General features: G+C 39.0%; 1 protein-coding gene across 1 annotated transcript in view; it reads right to left on the minus strand.

Moving 5' to 3' along the window:
* TECTA (tectorin alpha) overlaps positions 1 to 20,820 on the minus strand; it is a 193,102-nt gene that overhangs the window by 135,114 nt on the left and 37,168 nt on the right. The window contains exon 5 of the mRNA XM_089678642.1: positions 18,953 to 19,118. Within this exon, the coding sequence (XP_089534768.1) occupies positions 18,953 to 19,118 (166 nt within the window). The remainder of the gene's footprint in view (positions 1 to 18,952; positions 19,119 to 20,820) is intronic.

Raw genomic sequence — 20,820 nt, forward strand, 5'->3', positions numbered from 1 at the left:
AAAATAAAAATATTGAGAAATTTTTTTTTTTTAAACTACTTGCTGCCCGGTGTCTCCGGGCAAAGTGACGTACCCTTAGGTCGCTTTATATCTGTAGGTGTGCAGGTGCATGCATGCACCCCCTACTGCCCCCTATGCTGGTCCAGGGAGAGAAGAGAGAACAGGGCACTACATTTTACACACACATTAGATTAACACATTTATCCCTTTGATCACCCTGATTAACCCTTTGATCATTCCATCACCCAGCCAGTGCCATTAGCACAATGTCAGTATATAGAATTTTTCACTGACCACTGTATTACTGCCATTAGTGACAGCAGATATCGTCCACGTCTGTAAGCTCCTTAAGCTCCTCTCCCAGCCAGGGACCCCCCCCCCTCCTGCTGCCTTCTGCAGGTTTCTTGGGCTCTCCCATCCCACTGGGGAACCTGATAATGCAGCCTTACATTCCACTGGTTGACCATAGAGCTGATCGGAAACTGGAATACCCCCAATCATCTCTATGGTCTAAGAGACCGGAAGCTATGAGCATTTCTTAATTTCTGTTACGCTGGATATAAACAGCGCCATTTTTAAATTGGGAAAGCATCTGATCACACTGATCTTGGTGTGATCAGATGCTTTAGGGGCAGAGGAGAGATCCAGAGTATAAAAGACCCCAGATTTCTCAGAAAGAAGAGTACCTGTCGCTGCCTATTGCTGTTACAGGGGATATTTACATTCCCTGTGATAACAAGAAAAGTGATTTTAAAAAATGTAGAAATAAAATAAATAAATAAGAAATAAAAAAAAAGAAAATCACCCCCATCCCCATGCTTGCACAAAGACAAGCACAAGCGGCGGTCCCGTGTCGGTATGTAAACAGAGATTGCACAGTGCATGTGAGGTACCGCAAACTTCAGATCAGGGGCAGTAATTCAAAATTTGGTTTGAATAATTGCTGCGCAAATACTGTGTGACAAAAAATTTTTAAACAACCACTGTTTTATTCTCTAGGGCCTCTGCTTTAAAAAAATATATAATGTTTGGGGGTTCAAAGTCATTTTCTAGCAAAAAAACAGCTTTTCCATGTAAACGAAAAGTGTCAGAAAAGGCTTGGTTTTCAAATGGTTAGAAGAGTGGATGATGTGTAGCATAAGCTTCTAAGACTGGCCCTGAAATGCCAGGATAGTAGAAGCCCCCCCCCCCTCTCAAATGACCCCTTTTTGGAAAGCAGACACTCCAAGGTATTTGCCATTTTGGGGGGGGGGGGTGTTTGTACTATCCTAGCATTTTAGGGCCTCCGAAACTGTGATAGGTAGTGAGGAAGTCATATGAGGAAATATGATCTTTGAAAGCCTGGAGGTGATCATTGGATTTTGGGAGCCTGTATGTGGCTAGGCTGCCAAAAAGTCTCTCACATGTGGTATCCCCATAATTGGGAGAAGTAGAAAATGTGTTTTGTGGTGTTTTTCCACATATACCCATGACATGCATGAGCAATATACAATTTAATTGACAACTTTGTGTAAAAAAAAAAAAACAGTTTTCCAAACATTTGTGGCAAAAAATTAATTCTTCCATGGCCTCAACATGCCCCTCAGCAAATTCCTTGGGGTGTCTACTTTCCAAAAGGCGGTCATTTGTTTTTGTTTTTTTGTACTGCCCTGGCATTTTAGCACAGCATGAAATGTGATAGGCAGTCAGAAAGTAAAAGCTGCATAAATTATATATATATATATATATATATATATATATATATATATATATCATAGTTTGTAGATGCTATAACTTTCACACAAACCAATTAATATATATGTATTAGGATTTTTTTTTACCAAAAGCATGTAGAATGCATTTGGCCTAAATGTATGACTAACTTTGAGTTTACTGGATATTTTTTATAACCGAAAGTAGAAAATATCGAGGGGTGGGTTTTCAAAATTCTCAGTCTTTTTTCTTTTATATCACAAAAAATAAAAAACCCAGTGGTGATCAAATACCACCAAAAGAAAGCTCTATTTGTGTAACAAAATGGACACAAATTTCATTTTGGTACAGCATTGCATGACTGTACAATTACCAGTTGAAATAGCGCAGTGCCGAATAGCAAAAAATGGTCTGGTCATTAAGGGTGGTAAATCTTCCGGAGGGCAAGTGATTAATATGAATTTCCTTATTAAAATTTGGGTGGAGTGGGTCCTGTTCAAAATGTTACCTATTACAAGTGGTTAAATACTGCGTACCACAATATTTTGGGGAATTTTTCAGTGAATAAATTAAACTGTAATGTTCATTTCTTAATTGAAAACTGGCTGATGTGGCTCCTGTTCAAAGTGATGCCTACTACAAGTCAGTAAATATTATGTATGTAGGCACTACATTATTTTGTTTTTTTCTGTGAATAAATCACATTCTGGTACCAAAGAAATTTTATTGAATAAATCAACAAATATACAGGTTATAGAAATATAAGTAATACATAATAGAGCAGTCATTCAAAAGAAAAAGGGAACTATGCACAGTTCCATAAGAACAAATATGACCCATGAAGGGGTCTAAGCAGCAGAAAAAGCTTGATGTGCAGTCATTTAGAGTAAAAGCAACCTGGAGATATGTCCAGCACCTAGCCGGAAGTATGGCAAAACCTAGTCCACAATAACTAATAACTATAGAGACATAGCGTTTGAGTGTCAAGATGTCTGTCATCAATATGCCATCAATGACTCACCCCACGGGAAGGAGGGCAGAAAAAAAAAGGGAGGGGAGGGTGAGGATCAATTTGGTAATCCTTGTAAACAAAATTGAGAGGATGGGGAATGTTGACGAGCAACAACATCAAGCAAAGACCTCAAAAGTCTCAATAATTAAACCAGTCAAAAAAAAAAGAAACTAGAAGTAAAGAAAAGCGAGCAAAAAAGCGGAGGGAAATGGAAAAAGAGATCCCACCAGCTCAGAAAGAAACATAAAAAAAAGAAATGGAGGAGAAAAGAAGAAAAATACAGGTTAGAAAAAGAGTTCAGCCATGACGAGCGCAGGAGCACATAGCCCCCGCAAAGGCAAGCCAGGGAAGCATTACTCTAAATGTTAGAGATTGGTCAATCTCGTGGTGAAGCGAGAGAGAGGATGATAGTCCACCCAGGGCTGCCAGACAGAAAGAAACTTGTCATGGTTATCCTCCAACACTGCCGTTAGTTTTTCGTTGACAAAGAAGCCCTGGATTCTAGACTTCACTTTTTCAAATTGAAGAGTAGGGTATTTCCAGGAATGTGCAATGGTTTGTTTAGTAGACATGAAAAAAAAAAATAATCAGTGAACGAATTTTACGAGGTACATCACGAATAGGCTTAAAAAGCAGTGCTTCAGTAGGGTCTTTCCTGAGAATGATATGTGTGACTGAATAAATAAAGTTATAGACTCTGGTCCATAGACAATGAGCTACCAAACAGGACCACCACATGTGGAGCATTAAGCCATCCATATTACAACCGCGGAAACAATGTGGGTCTTATCCCAAATAATTTAGCTATGAATAAATCACACTCTAATGTTGATTTTACAATGGCTGCTGTGACTTCTGTTAAAAATGGGCCTAGCACAACTGATTACATACTGTGCACATAGGCACTAAAGTATTAGTGAACTAATACACTCTAATTTTTTTTTTATTATTAAAACCTGATTGAGGTTTCCCACCTAAACTTCAACCTACTAAAGCTTCTTACATAGTGTACACTGAGTTTCTCCACCATTTCTGGATGCACTCTATGTTTTTTCCTAAATATAAACTTTCTTTGTTTCTCCCTCTTAAATGTGGCCTTGTAAACGTGCTTACTTACTGTGAAATGAATCCTCACAATATTTCTGACTGTTGTTTCTGAAATAATATACTGTAATTTGCATTTATATTTATGTATATTTTATCTATATTGTTAATTTTTTTCAATTATAACTTTTACCTTTGTGTTAATTAGACCGCATAAGGGAGCCATGGCTGGCATTCAGGTCAAGTCTTTAAAAAAAAAAAAGATTAAAAACACTACGCACCCAAAACAAAAAATGCACCCTCACCCTAGGTTATTTAAATGCTTCCAAGTCACACATCATCATGCTGTATTAACCCCTTAACACCAGTGCCTCCTGGATCTTTAAGGTGTTTCTGATGATGATCATGTGACCGTCATGATTGCCTGTTACAGTGGTCAAATGATTGGAAAGCTCCCAATTGCAAGTATCAATTGGAGACTTTACCGTTAGCTGCTGATAGCTGTTCTGGGAGTGCATAAGGTATGCATATATGCGGCCTTTCGGCGTTAAAGTCCACCCACCAAGAGGCGCATATATGTGTACTGTGGGCATGAACAGGTTAAAGGCACTCTCTATTATGACACATGCAGCAGGGCAGGCTAATACCTAATGTGCATGTAGGGTCACCTCCAGCCAGTGGTCTAGCATGGACTTTCAAAAAGTAATGAATATGATCAGTAAAACTGTGTTTACCCCAAATAATGCACACCCTCACCCCAGGTAATTAAAATTCGACTTGGCAGTAATTTTTTCACCCTGCATCAGTGAAGGTCCTCTAAATGGCATGTGCTGCAGAGTGGGATTGTGGTACAGTCTGGACACCCAATGGTTCATGAATGTAATAATTTGTAAGCATTTTTTTACAGTCTTGCTGTTCCTGCTAGCTGACTTGGCATGACCAGAGCATGGACTGTCTTATAATGAAAAAATAACCCAAAAAAAGTTTTCATGACAAAAATGAAAAATAATAAACACATGCTACTCCTGGAAATGTTGTTCCAAATCAAAAAAAAATTTGCACAGGTAGCAAAGTGGTGAGTGGACAAGTGTTAGGCTCTCAGCACTATTACATTTTACGTGTTTTTCCTTTCTATTTTTGCCTGAAAGACTGTTCACTTCTCACACAAATAAGAAGTCCTAATCTCTCTGTGCCTGTGCTTTAGAAATATCCTTTTTTAACAATAAGGACATTTCTCTCTCTGCTCTCAACGAGTCCTTGAAACCATCATGTCTTTGAGGCAAGCGTCTGAGCTAGCAGCCCTATCTTGCAAGAAATCCCTTTTTTGTTTGTAAACGTTACTTTACTGCCCAGCTTCCCATACCTTCCGTTTTTCAATTCCTTCCCTAACCTTGCAAAATGCCTGGATTGTATGTCATTGAAATGCTCTTTCGTGTAAAAGTGATATGAATGGCTATTTACTTTTACAGGAGACAGAATGGGATGCCCAGAGGAGACATCTGGGTAATAATACAATGTAAATATTTTCCAGCACACCATGGATCTTCAATTAAGTCCAAATAGTTTTTTATTGAAGAAAGATCACAGCATAGAGTAATGGAATGTTTTGGACCTGTGCAGGACCCCTTGTCAGGCATGTCAGGCATGTGATGGAAATTATTTACATTGTGTCGTGTATGCTCTAGTATCTAGCTGGTGGTCATTGCTGCACCCAATACTTCTGAGAGCGCATTCCAGGAATGTGTGCGATGGGAAAATGGACTGTTATCTGGCTTCTAATAGACACCAAATCTCTTCATAAAGAGGACCTATTATACTTATTGTTATCCCAAGAGATGCTGTTAATCCCTTGTGATAGCAATAAAATTGATTAAAAAAATTAAAGGACCTTGGCAAGCTTACATGTGAAAGAGCCCTAATAGTTCAGCCAGTCATAGTGTCACCAAATTAATATAGCTACAGTTTTCCTGATTGCCACCACACAGACCAATGCATACAGCAACAGTTTTCCTGATCACTTCCACACCAGTCTCAGTGTCACTAGACCAGTGTACACCAGCTATCATATGTACTCTCCAGCACCTCAGAAAATGCACAGCCAAAGGGAATCCAAGGGAACCAGGACAGCGACAACCAAAGGAGATGCTTCAGGGCTGCAGCCCTCCTCAGACAGGGAGATAAGCCACTGGGTAGAGAATAGACAGGTGGCACACATACCTAGTGCATTATCCAAGGTTTATTGAAAGGTATAAAAAGATAAAAACATACTCACAGACGAAGCATGTATCTAAAAAGCATTTGCATAATGACGATGGCCACAACGGCAAGCAAGGTGTTCCAACTGTCAGTTGGGTTAAATTGCTGACGCGTTTTGAGGACGAATCCCTTTCCTCAGAGCTACTGACCAGCCTGTATGAAGGTCAAGCGGTAATAACCATGGCTAAATGCCTTGGGAGCAGAGCTCCACCTCCTCTACTTGTTGTAGGGCGAGGAGTTGGAGGGGGTTATTTAAAGTGCAATATTTGGTAATTTCTATAAATGCATATACATATATATACATACACATACATATACACATATACATACATACACTAAAAGTGAAAGCGAATAAAAAATGATATATACATGAATGCATCATTTGCAATTATAAATGAATAAAAATAAAAATAATCGTAGTAATAATACTGTCAACAATGATAAAAATAGAGGTAAAAATAATATTAATAAAGATCATAAAAGTGAAGATCGTAAGACTAGTGGATTGTAGATGATTTGCAGTTCAAAATATAAAGTGTGACTGTAGACTATATATATTTTTTAAAAAGATATCATAATTTTAAAAATCAATACATGCTTTGTCTGTGAGTATGCTTTTATCATTTATACCTTTCAGTGTTCACCAGCAACCGTGTTCCTTATCACTGCCACAGCAGTCACAATGTCAACAGACCAGTGTAAGTCAGCAACAGTGTTCCTGATCGCAGCTGCACAGGTCCCAGTGTCACCAGACTAGTGTACACCAGCAACAGTGTTCCTGATTTCTACCACACCAGTCCTAGTGTCAACAGACCAGTGTACACCAGCAACAGTTTTTCTGATTGCCACCACTTCAGTCCCAGTGTCAACAGAACAGTGCAGCCAGCAACACTGATCCAGAATGTTGCCACACCAGTGCCAGTGGCACCAGATCAGTGTTGTCATCAACAGTGGTCTTGATCCCTGCCACACTAGCCTCAGTGTCATCAGCCCAGTGTAAGCCATCAATAGTGTTTCTGATCTTTGCAATAAAAGTGACAACATTGCCAGACCAGTGCAGCCACACCAGTGACATTGTCACCAGAGCCACTCCAACCATGAACAGTGTCCCTGATTGCCACCACATCAGTACAGTGTCACCAGAGCCAATGCAGCTAGCAACCGTGTTCCTGATCACCGCCACACCAGTGCAGTGTTGCCTCTGCCTGCTGGTTCTACTGACCCTTGCCTGTTTATTGACCTAATTTCTGCTTGCTGTTTGGATCAATCATTTACCTGCTTGCTTACCATGTCTCTGCCTGCTGTTTGGACTAACTCATCTGCATGTCCCACTGACTACTTTCCTACAACAAACCATTCCCAGCCATACTGTGTGAACAACTGCACTCCTGGACCCCCAGGAATTCTTTTGTACTTCCTTTCTTAATCCTCCTGTACTTCCTGGCCAGTGAACATGGCATTCCTGGGGACAGCCACATATCAGTAAGTTAGTCTTACTTAGCTTACAGGAATGGGAACTGCTACAAATGGTGCTACACTAAGCTATATTCCCTGACTACAGTGGCAACCATTACAGTGATACAAGCGGTTGATTTTTGTAAAACAAAAGATATAATGTCCAGTAAATAATTAGTCCAAACATTAAAATTGTCTCATACAAGTGGTATCCACCATACACAGGAGAAGTAGCAGAAAGTGTTTTGAGTGAAATTATATTTATGAGCATGCAATGCATGCAAAATATCTTATTAAATTGATAACTTTGTGTAGAAAAATAATTTTCATTTTCTTTCAACATTTTCCAAAAACATGTGGCAAAAAATGAAGTCTTCAAAAGACTTACCATGCCAGTTAAAAAATACATTGGGGTGTTTCCTCTCCAAAATGTGGTAATTTTTTTAGTGTTTCTACCATCCCAATGCTCCAGGGCTACCAAAAATGTGATAGGTAGTCAGGAAAATCAGATGCTTAATTCATTCCCTTAGACAGTCTAAAGGTGCTCCTTAGATTTTTGGCCTTTCTATGTGGTTAGACTGTGAAACAGTCTCACACATGTTTTATTACCACACTTAGGAGGAGTAGCAGAACGTGTTCTGGCATGTAATTATAAATATGCCTATGCTGTGGGTAAGATATACAGTATATTATTAATTAATATGTTTGTATAAAAATGCATTTCACTTTTATTCAGCTATTTCCAAAAACTTGTGGCAAAAATGAAGTCTTTAATAGACTCAACATTCTTTTTAGAAAATTCCTTGGGGTATTTATTTTTCACAATGCGATCATTTTGTAGGTGATTCTCCTGTTCTGGCACTTCATATACTCAGCAAACTTGATAAGTAGTCAATAAATTAGACATGCAATCTACAGTATGCTTCTTGAAAGCCCAAAGGTGATTCTTGGATTTTGGGCATCTAGGCTGTGAAAAAGTCTCATACATGTGGTATCCCCATACTCAGGAGGAATAGCAAAATGTGTTTAGAGTGTAATTGTAAGTATGCCTAAGCTGTGGGTGATAAATAACTTGTTAAAATAAAAACAAATGGGGGGAGGAGTTTTATTTAACTTTTTTAACATTTTCCCAAAAATTGTGCCAAAAACACAACTTCAAAAAACTCACTATGCCTCATACTAAATACCTTGAATTTCTGAAAAATGTTGCTCTTTTTTTCCTTGATATAGCAAAAATTGAACAACCCAGTGGAGATTAAATATCATCGAAAGAAAGTTCTATCTGGATCAAAAAATTCTATAAAATTAATTTGGGCACAGTGTTGCATGACTCGTAATTCAAAGTGTGACAGTTCTGAAAACTGAATATTGGCCTGGGCAGGAAGGGGGTTTATCATGTCAGTCTTCAAGTGGTTAAAAGTCAACAATGTTGCACGGTACAGCCTATACAGCCACCATCTTTACTAAATGTTAAAGTGGTTGTAAAGCCTTAAGGTTTTTTACCTTAATGCATTCTATGTATTAAATTAAAAAAACCTTCTGTGACTCAGATTCCCCCAGCCCCCCTCATACTGACCTGAGCCCCATCGCGATCCAGCACTGTGCGTGAGAGCAGAGGCTCACCCCTCTTTGTCCCTTCCTAGAGAGCAAATCGATAGCAGTGGAAACCATTGGTTTCCTCTGCTGTCAATCAAAATCTGTGATGAGTGTGTGTTTATGGATGCAGGCAGCTCCGCTTCAGGAGCAAGCCCTCAAGAGTGCCCCATAGGAAGTGGATTCCTATGAAGGCACTGTATAATGAGGTGGAGCCAGGAGCACCAGCGGGGGACCTGAGAAAAGGAGGAATCGGGACTGCTCTGTGCAAAACCGCAGAGCAGGTAATTATAACATGCTTATTATTTTAAGTTAAAAATTAATATGAAGCTTCACATTCACTTGGAGAGTAGAACTTTTCAATGATATCTAAAGTAATAACAATGTAAACATGGCATGAGATATCTCAGACTTTGAAACTAACAATGTTTTTGCTACAGTGTTGTTTCTAGACTTTTTATGGATATACAGCATTAAAGAGAAAATTCAGGCAACAAGTGATGCCAATCAGTGAACACAGTTTACTTTGAGTTTTCTAACCCACTGTAATTTTCTAACTCATTGCCAGAATACAGATATAATGTCTCAGGGACACTGGAATTATACTTCCTAAAGCCATTGTTTTGTAACCTTCTCTCCCTCTGCTTTCAGAATTACCAATCGCATTCCAGTTTGCGAGGTATCTGGCTTTCTGTGTGGGAGAAAAAAAATCAAGATGCTTGCAGAGTGTGTGTACAGGAACAACAGGGGTTCTCAGATTATTAAGTTACCAACAAAGGGGGCTAGGGGTGGGTGGCCTGGTTCACTACAAGAATGCCTGGTTGAAAAATAAACAGGTAGGCTGTGCTTTCTGTGTGCATTTAAAGGGTGAATTATCAGTTTTGATTGCTGTGTGCCTTTAAGTGAAATTCATACTTGCATCTGTTTAAAGTAGAACTAAAAGCAAAACTTTTTTCCCATTTTGGGAATTGGCATTTTCGTAATGAGGGATATAACCCCTGGAAGTTGTTGGGGTTTTTTTTGTTTTTTTATTGCTATCTGTGTCCCATTGGGGAAATTTCCCATTGACTTTCTGTCCTGTAGCCAAAACAGGAAAGAAGAGGGTATTCCTTCAAAATGACCAGTTCTAGTGTCCCCATAGGAAGCTTTACCCTCTATTCCAGTACTGGGACAACCCAGCATTTGGGAATTTCTTTTACTTTTACTTTCAAAGATAATGGTAAACATGACAAATAGAGAAGGTAAATCTCCCTTACATGGGCACAGACAGCAATAAAAACCTGACAGGCAGAGCCAGTGCAAGAATCTTTGTCTACAAAGGTAAAGGTGCATTTTGCGGCCCAACCTCCCACCACCCACAATGGGGTGCAGCTTGAAGGACATGATGCTGTATTTAAAATTTTAATCTGAACGGTGTGTGTAATGAGGGGACAGGTTTATTCATTCCCCACATCCTCTCACTGTTTACAGCCAAGCTGGTACCTTCTTCACATTGCGCCCATAATGTGACGGAGCACAGCATGAAGGACATCACACAGCATTAAATATTTGAACTGTGCTGAACTGCTACAGAAAGGAAGTATTTAATAAAGTGCATTCTCCACTTCCCGTCATTGGCTATGGGCAGCTGTCAGGTGAGGCAAACTAAAATTTCCATGCTGCGCCCAATAGGAGAGAGGGTGCAACATTAGGGAATAGAAAACAAGTATTTTAACTAGTTTGATACAAAATTACTTAGAACCCCAAACATTATATTCTTTTTAAGCAGATACCTTGGAGAATAAAACGATTGGTGTTGCAATTTTTTATGTCACACGATATTTTCGGCTTATCAAACACAGATTTTCAGGAAAAAATATGTGTGTTTTAGTGAACACAAACAAAATACAATGCCAATTTTTTGATAAAACATAAAAGATGTAAATAGATACCTAACATGTCATGCTTTAAAATTGCATACGCCTGTGGAACAGCACCAAACTACAGCGGTACCTAAAAATTTCCATTGTCAATGCTTTAAAAGCCTTTACAGGTTACATGTTTAAGTTCCACAGGAAGTCTATACAGGAAATTATTGTTCATGCTCTGATGTTCGTGGTGATACCTCACATGTGTGGTGTGATCCACCATTTACATATGCATGTGGGACCTACATATGCATGAGCACGGGGTTGCTTTACAATTTTTTTATGTTATTTTTTTTTTTTTTACTCTGTACCTTTCCTTTTTGTGATCAACTTTATTGCTATCACAAGGAATAAACAACTCCCCTTGTGATAACATGGGCCATGACAGGTCCTCTTTATGGAAAGATCTGGGGTCTATTAGACACCATATCTCTGTTCTGGCCTCCAAAATATCTGATCAAACTGAGATCAATTTGATCAGATGCTTTTACAGGCCGATAATGGCCTGTTTACATCAGAACAAAACCAGAAGTGACAAAATCCTTGTCACCTCCAGTTTCTGATGTCACAGGGTGGGAGGAACAACACCAGTTCCTCTCCATGTGTACCCAGAAGCCAATGCTGCCAGTCGCGTCCTTACCTGGCTCCCTTATGAGACAGGAGAGCCCAGTAAAGAAGGCAGTGGAAGAAAAAAATGGGGGATCCCCTTCAGCTGCCTGTAAAAGTGATCCAGTCAATGCATAGCTGCTAGGATCACTTTTATGTGATAGGGAATTGCCAGCTGAAAAAAACACCACCAGGATCATGACTGTAGCTGCAGTCATGGTCCTAGTATAACCTGACACCATTTATAAACAGGGTACGGATGAGAATTGGTTCAAAATCCAAATCCCCAGCAAGTGGCCGGTGATTGAGATTTTACCATCCCCCTGTCCTGGCAGCCTAAGACGGATGCAAAAGCAACCTTATGCTGGTGCCGGCCTTGCTGACAGGTATTCTAATCTCTCTCCACTCTATCCTAAACAAAAGAAAAAGATTTGCATTTAGTTATACTTTAGCTGTGGATAAATCTCCTTTATGAAAATTCTTGAATATTACCATCCAAAACTATTCTTTAAATAGTCTCAGCAGCATACAACAAATATACAATACAAATTTTTTTTTATGTTTTTAGAAATAGTACTTTCCACATAAAATAAAACAAAAATATTAATAATAACTGTTAGAAAATTGTGCACGTCTGTGTATGTGCTGCCACTGCATCCCCATACAGTTAAAAATATAAACAAAAACTCTGCACTTAGTGACAAATAAAGAAATTTGGGTAGCTGCACTTTATTGTTGTCAGAATACAATTACAAATACAAACCGAATAAAACATTAGTTGTGGTGTCCCTTTAACTGCTTGCCATCCAGCCACTGTAGAAAAACAGCTACAAGGTGGCACCGCTGGGCAAAATCACGTTTTAAAATGTGATATTGCAAAACAGGTAGAGGGCGCGCCCTAGGCGCATGACCGCCCTACCCATGCCGCCGATCGTGGACGCGGGTGTCATTCACCGGGTCCCAGCCGGTCATTACCCACGATTGCCAGCAAACAGTGACACAGAGCACAGCTGCATTGTTTACAATGCAGCTCTGCTCCCTGTCAGCTCCTAACACACTGTCAAGGAGAGCAGAGATTAGCTTTCACAGAAAGCATGTTCCTGTGAAGTACACACCCCCAGCCCACTAGTAAAACACTCCCCTCACATAGTTAACCCCTTCCTCCCCAGTGCCATTAGTACAGTGTCAGTGTTTTGTACTGATCACATTATTGGTGTCACTGGGGATGTCAGTGACCCCAAGTCAGTTCCCCCCAGTGTCAAAATGTCCGCAGTCCCACTATAGGTCGCTGATCACTGTCATAAATTGCTGATCACCACCATAAGTCGCTGATAGCCGCCATTATTAGTATAAAAAAAAAATCCCAGTATCTTTCCCGCCATTTGCAGACGCTATAACTGTCACGTAAACCAATTAGTTTACACGTATTGGGATTTTTTTTTAGCAAAGACATGTCTCAGAATACATTTTGGCCGAAATTTATGACGAAATTAGATTTTTCAATTTTTTTACTGGACATGTTTTATAGCAAAAAGTCCAAAATATTGTTTTTTTTCTCAAACTTGTCAGCCTTTTTTTTTTATAGTGCAAAAAATAAAGAATGCACAGGCGATCAAATACCACCAAAAGAAAGTTCAATTCGTGGGAAAAAAAGGACATACATTTAATTTTGGTGCAGTGTTGCATGACCACGCATTTGTCAGTTAAAGTAACGCACCGACGTAACACAAACCGCTTCTGTAACCGCTTCCTGACCACCCTATAGCAGAAATACTGCTATAGGGCGGCATGGGTGCGCAACATCACATATATATACGTTATTTGCACTCCCCTGGTTTTCACGCCCCTCCCAGATAGCGTCAGATTGCCCGTCAGTACACCAGTCATCACATTTAACCCCTTGATTGCCAGGAGCACGCTCATACACAATAAACCTCCATTGCTAGTATAGTGTCTGAACAGATCAATATATTTGATCAGATCAGCACTATACCAGTGTTCACATTAGTATAGCGTCCCCAAAAATGCAGCGTTAGCGGGATCAGCCCTGGCACCTACCAACACCTGCGTTTAGCCCCTACACTTACCCCCCCCTTCTCCCCCAGCAAGTGCAGTGTCAGTAGGTCCCTGTCACTTGATACATTGCACACAAAACCGCAGTGTTGGCAGAATCAGGCCTGATCTCTGTTAGCACTTGCCGGTAAATTTTGATGACTCTCATATGCAGCAGAGTGCCAGTACTAGTGCCGCGCTACCTTTTGGTGAACTGGCGAGTACCAGCAGTCTAGTACATCTTGGTCTTTCACATACCTCCTTGATTTTTGGAGCTGTTTTTCACGGAATATCTGTATGCATTGATTGTGGATCAAAGCAATTTATATGCACAACAATTTATCGCCGCCAACCCAAATTCAAACCTTGCCAGACCAGTCGCATGGAAACTCATTCCAGTTTCCAAATTTACATTTTTTTGGGCCTAACCCTCAACATGGGCATTACCAAAAGAAATGAATTGCGGTTGTATTGGTCCGCAGACCCGATTCATCACATGCCGTGTTCTCTGCTGCCATGGCCAGGCATAGATATGAGAGTATAATGTGTTTTATACATTTCAACGACAATACACTCTGTCATCCTCGGGATAACCCTGAATTAGACCGGCTCCACAAAATTCAGCCCCTCGCAAATCACCTTAACCAAAAATTTGCAGATGTCTATACTCCCCAGCAAAACATCTGCGTTGATGAGTCCCTGATTCATTTTTCTGGCCGCCTTGCATTCAAATAATTTCTCCCCAGCAAGCGTGCCAGATATGGGGTCAAGATGTAGAAGACCTGTGAGAGGACAACAGGCTATACTTATAAGTTTCGGATTTACGAGGGAATAGATAGTCTCGTGGAGCCCCCAGATGCCCAGACTACATGGGGAGCAGTGGCAAGATAGTTTGGGACTTGGTGTCATCCTTTTCCATATGGGGTACCACTTACTGTATACGTGGACAATTTTTATTCAAGCGTGCCACTATTTAGACATTTGTACAATCTTGGAACTGGCGCATGTGGCAAAGTGTGACCTAATGTGTGCCCACCATTAGAAGTGGGTAGATGCAGAGTGGTATATTCTAATGGGAATGGGAATACCACACACTTTTTCTGGCAGAGATTTCTCCTCTTTTTTTCATTCAGTCCACAGGCTGCATACAAAAAAAAAGAACATAGCATATATAACCAAGGATCAGTGATGTACTGGTACATCATTGGACTTTGAATGGTTAAAACAGGATGATGCCTACAGCTGCAGGCATTATCCTGGTATCATTTTTTTCAGCCGGCGATCGGCGTTCATTTAAAAGCAATCCTAGTGGCTAATTAGCTGCAGGATATCTTTGGCAAGCAGCGGGAGATGATGCCCCCCTCCCCCGCTGCCTTGCATGGCCTTCTCGGGCAGTCCCGTGCCATCAGGAGAACCTGAGAATGCAGCCAGTGTTTCTGCCAGCCGACCATAGAGCTGATTGGAGACCAGAGTGGTGCCAATCATCTCTATAGTCTAAGAATTCGGAAGCTACGAGCATTTCATCACTTCAGTTTTGCAGGATATAAACAGCGCCATTTGTAAATTGGGAAAGCATCTGATCACACCGATTTTGGTTTGATTAGATAATGTAAGGGCAGAGGAGATATCTAGAGCCTGATAGACCCCAGATTTCCCAAAAAAGAATATATGACAATGCACATTGAAGTTATAGGGGATATTTGCATTCCCTGAGATAGCATTAAAAGTGATAAAAAAAAAAAAAACGAAAGGTACAATGTAAAAATAATTTTAAAAAATCAAAGCCTGTGTGCAGAAGCGTTGACCCTGTGCCGGTATGTAAACAACGGTTGCACCATACAAATGAGGTATTGCCGTGAACGTCAAATCAATGCGCAGTTTTAAAGCATGTCATGTTTCGTATCTATTTACTCGGCATACCATCATCTTTTATATCTTACCAATTAATTGGCCAATATATTGTGTTTTTGTTCATTAAAAGTAAAAAAATTGTATTTTGCTTTTTAAAATTGCTTTTGAAAAATCGCTGCGCGAGTACTATGTGCCATAAAAAATTGTAGTATCCACCATTTTATTCACTAGGGTGTCTGCTTTAAAAAAATATATACTTTTGGGGTTTAAATTCATTTCCTAGCAAAAAATACAGATTTTTTTTCATGTGAATAAAAAGTGTCAGAAAAGGCTTGATCTTCAGGTGGTTAGAAGAGTGAGTGATGTGTGGCATAAACTTCTAATTAGTTTTTTTTTTTTACACAAAATTGTCACTTAAATGATTTACTGCTTACACATGTCATGGGTATATGTGGAATTACTCCCCAAAATACATTCTGCTACTTCTCCCAAGTATGGGGGTACCACATTTGAGAGACGTTTTGGCAGTCTAGCCAAGTACAGGACCCCAAAATCCAATAAGCACCTTCAGGCTTTTAAAGGACTTTATTTCCTCATTACACTTCCAGACTACCTAAAGCAGTTTCGGAGGCCCTGAAATGCCAGGATAGCACCTAACCCCCCCCCCCCCAATTGACCCCTTTTTGGAAAGTAGACACCCCAAGGAATTTGATAAGAAGCATGGTAAGTATTTTGCAGATCTCATTTGTTGCCACAAGTTTTTGGAAAATGAAGAAAAAAAACAAAAACATATTTTTTCTATTCTTTTTTATATTTCAAAACCTTGTGAGAAAAAATGAGATCTGCAAAATACTCACCATGCCTCTTTTTAAATTCCTTGGGGTGTCTACTCTCCAGAAAGGGGTCATTTGGGGGGTTTGATGCTATCCTGGCATGTCAGGGCCTTCAAAACTGTGATAGGTAGTGGGGAAGTGAAATGAGGAAGTTATGCACCTTCAGGCTTTCAATGTGGTCATTGAATTTCAGGCTCCTGTATGTGGCTAGGCTCCCAAAAAGTCTCACACATGTGGTATCTCCATACTCGGTAGAAGTATCAGAATGTATTTTGGGGTGTAATTCCACATATACCCATGGCTTGTGCGAGAAATAAATCATTTAAATGACAACTTTGTGTAAAACAAAAAATGTTTTTATTTTCCAGAAACTTGTGGAAAAAAATAAGTCTTACATGGACTCAATATGCCTCTCAGCAGATATCTTAGGGTGTCTACTTTCCAAAAAGGGGTCATTTGGGGATGTTTGTACTATCCTGCTATTTTAGCACCTCAAGAAATGTGATGGGCAGCCAGAAAGTAAAAGCTGTGTAAATTCCATTATCTATACCATAGTTTGTAGACGCTATAACTTTCACACAAAGCAATAAATATACACTTACTGGGATTTTTTTTAACCAAAAACATGTAGCAGCATACATTTTGGCCTAAATTTATGAAAAAAAAATTTTTGGATATTTTTTATGACCAAAATGATAAACAAAGATTTTTTTGTTAATAGCGTCAAAAATAAAAAGTGCACAGGTGATCAAATACCACCAAAAGAAAGCTCTATTTGTGTGAAAAAAGGACATAAATTTTATTTATGTACCGAATTGCATGACCGCGCAATTGTCCGTTAAACTAGCGCAGCGCTGTATAGCAAAAAAAGGTGTAAATTGCAGTGTCTATACCATAGTTTGTAGACGTTATAACTTTCACACAAAGCAATCAATATACATGTATAGGGATTTTTTTTACCAAAAACATGTAGCAGAATACATTTTGGCCTAAATTTATAACTAACTTTGAGTTTACTATATATTTTTTATAGCTGAAAGTAAAAAATATTGTTTTTCTTCAAAATGTTCTGTCTTTTTTTGTTTATAGCGTGAAAAATAAAAAGCATACAGGTGATCAAATACCACTGAAAGAAAGCTCTATTTGTGTGAAAAAAAGGACGTAAAGTTCGTTTGGGTGCAGTATTGCATGACCGCGCAATTATCAGTTGAATTAGTCCAGCGCCGAGTAGCAAAAAGAGGCCTGGTCATTAAGGGGGGGTAAATCCTCAGGAGTGCAAGTGGTTAAAAATGGATCAAAGTAAACAAATTCATGAATAAATACAGCAAATTTGAATATACATATGCTAAGTGCAACTGTAAAAATAATTGTGCAAAAGCAAATTCAAAGTTAATAAATATATCCGATTCACAATCTCTTTAAATGTATCAAAGGATTGCCTCAAACGCGTTGAGGCGGGGCTTGGTTGTGACATTATTGCGCAGTAATGTGCTGTATGATATTATGCTGTTTTGTTACTATATGTTTATTAGTACCTTTTTTTGCTTTTAATAAACTGGCAATTTTAATAGTATCACACTATCCAGTTTATTTGTGTTTGGGCTGAATCTCAGTGAAGGCATTTTAAAGGGCCAGGTGAGATCCTTAAGGCATAGCCTTGATTTTGATCAGATGCTCATGACCTCAGGGTTGGGAGGTCTTTTGAACCCAGTAAGGATCTGGTGTGTAATCATGTGAAGGAACATGAATTGGACAAATCATTATGTGTGGAGTGTTATCACAGCTTATTTACACATTATGTGGATTTTTTTGTTGCACTATTTATAATGGTTGCACTTTATATCATTTGATGCATGGTTGTAGTGTTCACTAGAAAAGTATATGTAAATTTGAATACTTTGATACGTTTGTGCATCTGATGTATGTATTAAGTTTGTATATGGTTTTGCAGAATTATTTTTACAGTTGCATCTTGAATATGTAGATGCCAAAATGGTGTGTTTTTTCATGAATTTGTTTATTTGTTTCACTTGATCTATTTTTAAAGGGACAGCACAACTAATTTTTTTATTCAGCCCCTATACATTTACATTGGCTGCCTGCATGCAGCACCTGGTGGCTCAAGCCACATAAACACATGGCCCATTCACAGACTACGGGTCTCAGCACCCATGTGAATGAAGCCTCACTATACTTGGAAACATAACCTGTGAATTGAAGCAAACCTGAAAATATATATTCTGCAGCTAGTGTTATTTTCCTGGTTGCTGATCCACTCGCTTCATTATTGCTTCATTATTTTCAGCTATTTGTAAAGTACTAAAGCTTGACTAACAGACAATCAGTGCTATTATAACACACAGACAATTGTTCATCATGAAAGACTGATGTGGTTAGCAGCATTTGCTACACAATAAAAACAAGCTAGCCTTACAGCTAATAACAGATTACTCAGTCAGTTAGCAAATACACATGGTTCATACTTGTCACAAAATGTATTCAAAACTTGCAAAATCCTTATTAAGGGTAAATGCTTGCAATCTTGTCTCAAGTACGGTTCACTAAATAGCATTTAATAATTAGCTTAACATCTGTTTAGTTGACACATTTACCATATCACACGTGCCTAACATGTTTTTAGATCAACATACCTTTCAGACTACAGCCATTAGCTGGATCAATTTCCTTTCCATCTACTTTAAATAACCAGCGTCCTGGTATGTTCACATTTGTGGTTTCTTCGATGCTGACAATCTCTGGTGACCGGGATCCAGGAACACTGAAAAAATTGGTGCTATTTCCACCATTAAACCCAGCCTGAAAAACAGTTATCCTGGTCAATATTTTGCTGATTAAAATATATACTGATCTCATAGTAAATCTAAAGCCAAACCTTTTCGTTTTGCAGATAAAAAAATATTGGCAACTTTCAAGAACAATTGTAAACTTGTTTGTCTTTAATGAATATAATCACTCCCAATTTAGGACTCTATATCATGATATTTTGATTAGTGCAGATAATGTATAACTTTGTACTGCTAGTCCAGATATTTTTAAATACTTTTTCATCTTAAATTTTTCTTAACAATAAATATTGTCAGACAAATATGTGCTTTTATTAACTGCATGTTGTGGAAGACATAGGGATGAGTTTTAATTTTCCCCAGATTTTGACTTTTAAGTGGTTCTAAAGGCAGAAGGTTTATTTTACCTTGGTCTTACAAAGCCATTGCACAGAGTCAGGGCCATCTTTAATATTGATGGGACCCAGGGCAATGCTGCATAGTTGCTGCTATTTACATATGAATTCCACCATTATTTACATGTGAATGCTGACACTGGCTGCACATGTGAGTCATCTGTACATGGCAATAGGACAGAGCTGGGCAGCATAAGTGACAGCACTTCACAGTGAGATATCGAACACAGCCTAGGGCAAAGATTTCAGGGACAAGGGAATGTAAACCAGTACAGTTGGTAAGTATGGGACAGCTGTGTTGGGCCCCACAACAATGACTGGGCCCAGAGCAGCTGTCTCTTTTGCCCCTCCTTAAAGACAGACCTGGCTGGAGTTTGGCTCCAATTGGTTAGTGTTTTTATATCTGCTATTACATCTAACACTGCCCTCCACCTAGACTGACAAGGCTGTCCACTGTGCTCAAACATTCAGAGCAGAGGCACTCTAATAGAGGATGTGTGTTACTGACCAGATCACCAGATGAAAACAAGAGGATGGAAAAGCCGAAAAAGAAAGGAAAACTGATGCATCCACCGCATATAATGGTTAGTAAGCTGCAATATATTACATTTTTGGTTTTGGGTTTAATACCACTTTAAAATATCCTGGTCCTGTTCTCTCACCCTCTCATATGTTTCAATCTTTCGTTTTCACATTAAAAAGAAAACCAACAGTTTACGTAAAATGATCAAATACACATAAAAACCAACAAATATAAAGAACACTAAATGAAATAATGAAAAGTACCCCAAATATATTTAAAAACACACGCCCAAGTAGGAAAAAAACATTTTAAGAACATTTTTTCCTAAGCAGCTCGGTGAAAGGAACAAAAGGTTTCTGCCTTGGCAAAATTAGTAACGTTGCAACTGAATCAGTTTGATTAAAGTCACTCTGCTCATCCTTATGAAAGAGGAAGATTTGTAGGGGTCATTCATATTACCAAGCATTGTGCCACAAAAGATGCTTTTTCATACATTGAGGCACAGTGCATTAGTTAACTTGGTAAAAAAAATGGATAAGCTGTTCTTGTTTATGACTGTCCATGTTTTTCTTTTTTTCCTTTGATGTAATTTGTTTGTTTTTTTCACTTCTGTACGATGGGCCAGAAAGCCTTTTCCCTGCGTGGGCAACCACTGCACTGTTTTGTACGAGTACTTGATCAAACCAGTAATAATAATTTTAAAAAAATGAATAAGCTGTACTGTACCTCAACACACCAAAGTTTGGGTCATGTGCAATGATGTGTTGTGATGCCCTTAGTTGTGTTGTGATGCCCTT

Source organism: Staurois parvus, unplaced genomic scaffold (genome assembly GCF_062004578.1).
Source record: "Staurois parvus isolate SC_StPar_1 unplaced genomic scaffold, SC_StPar_1.0 ptg000207l, whole genome shotgun sequence".
Lineage (NCBI taxonomy): Eukaryota > Metazoa > Chordata > Amphibia > Anura > Ranidae > Staurois > Staurois parvus.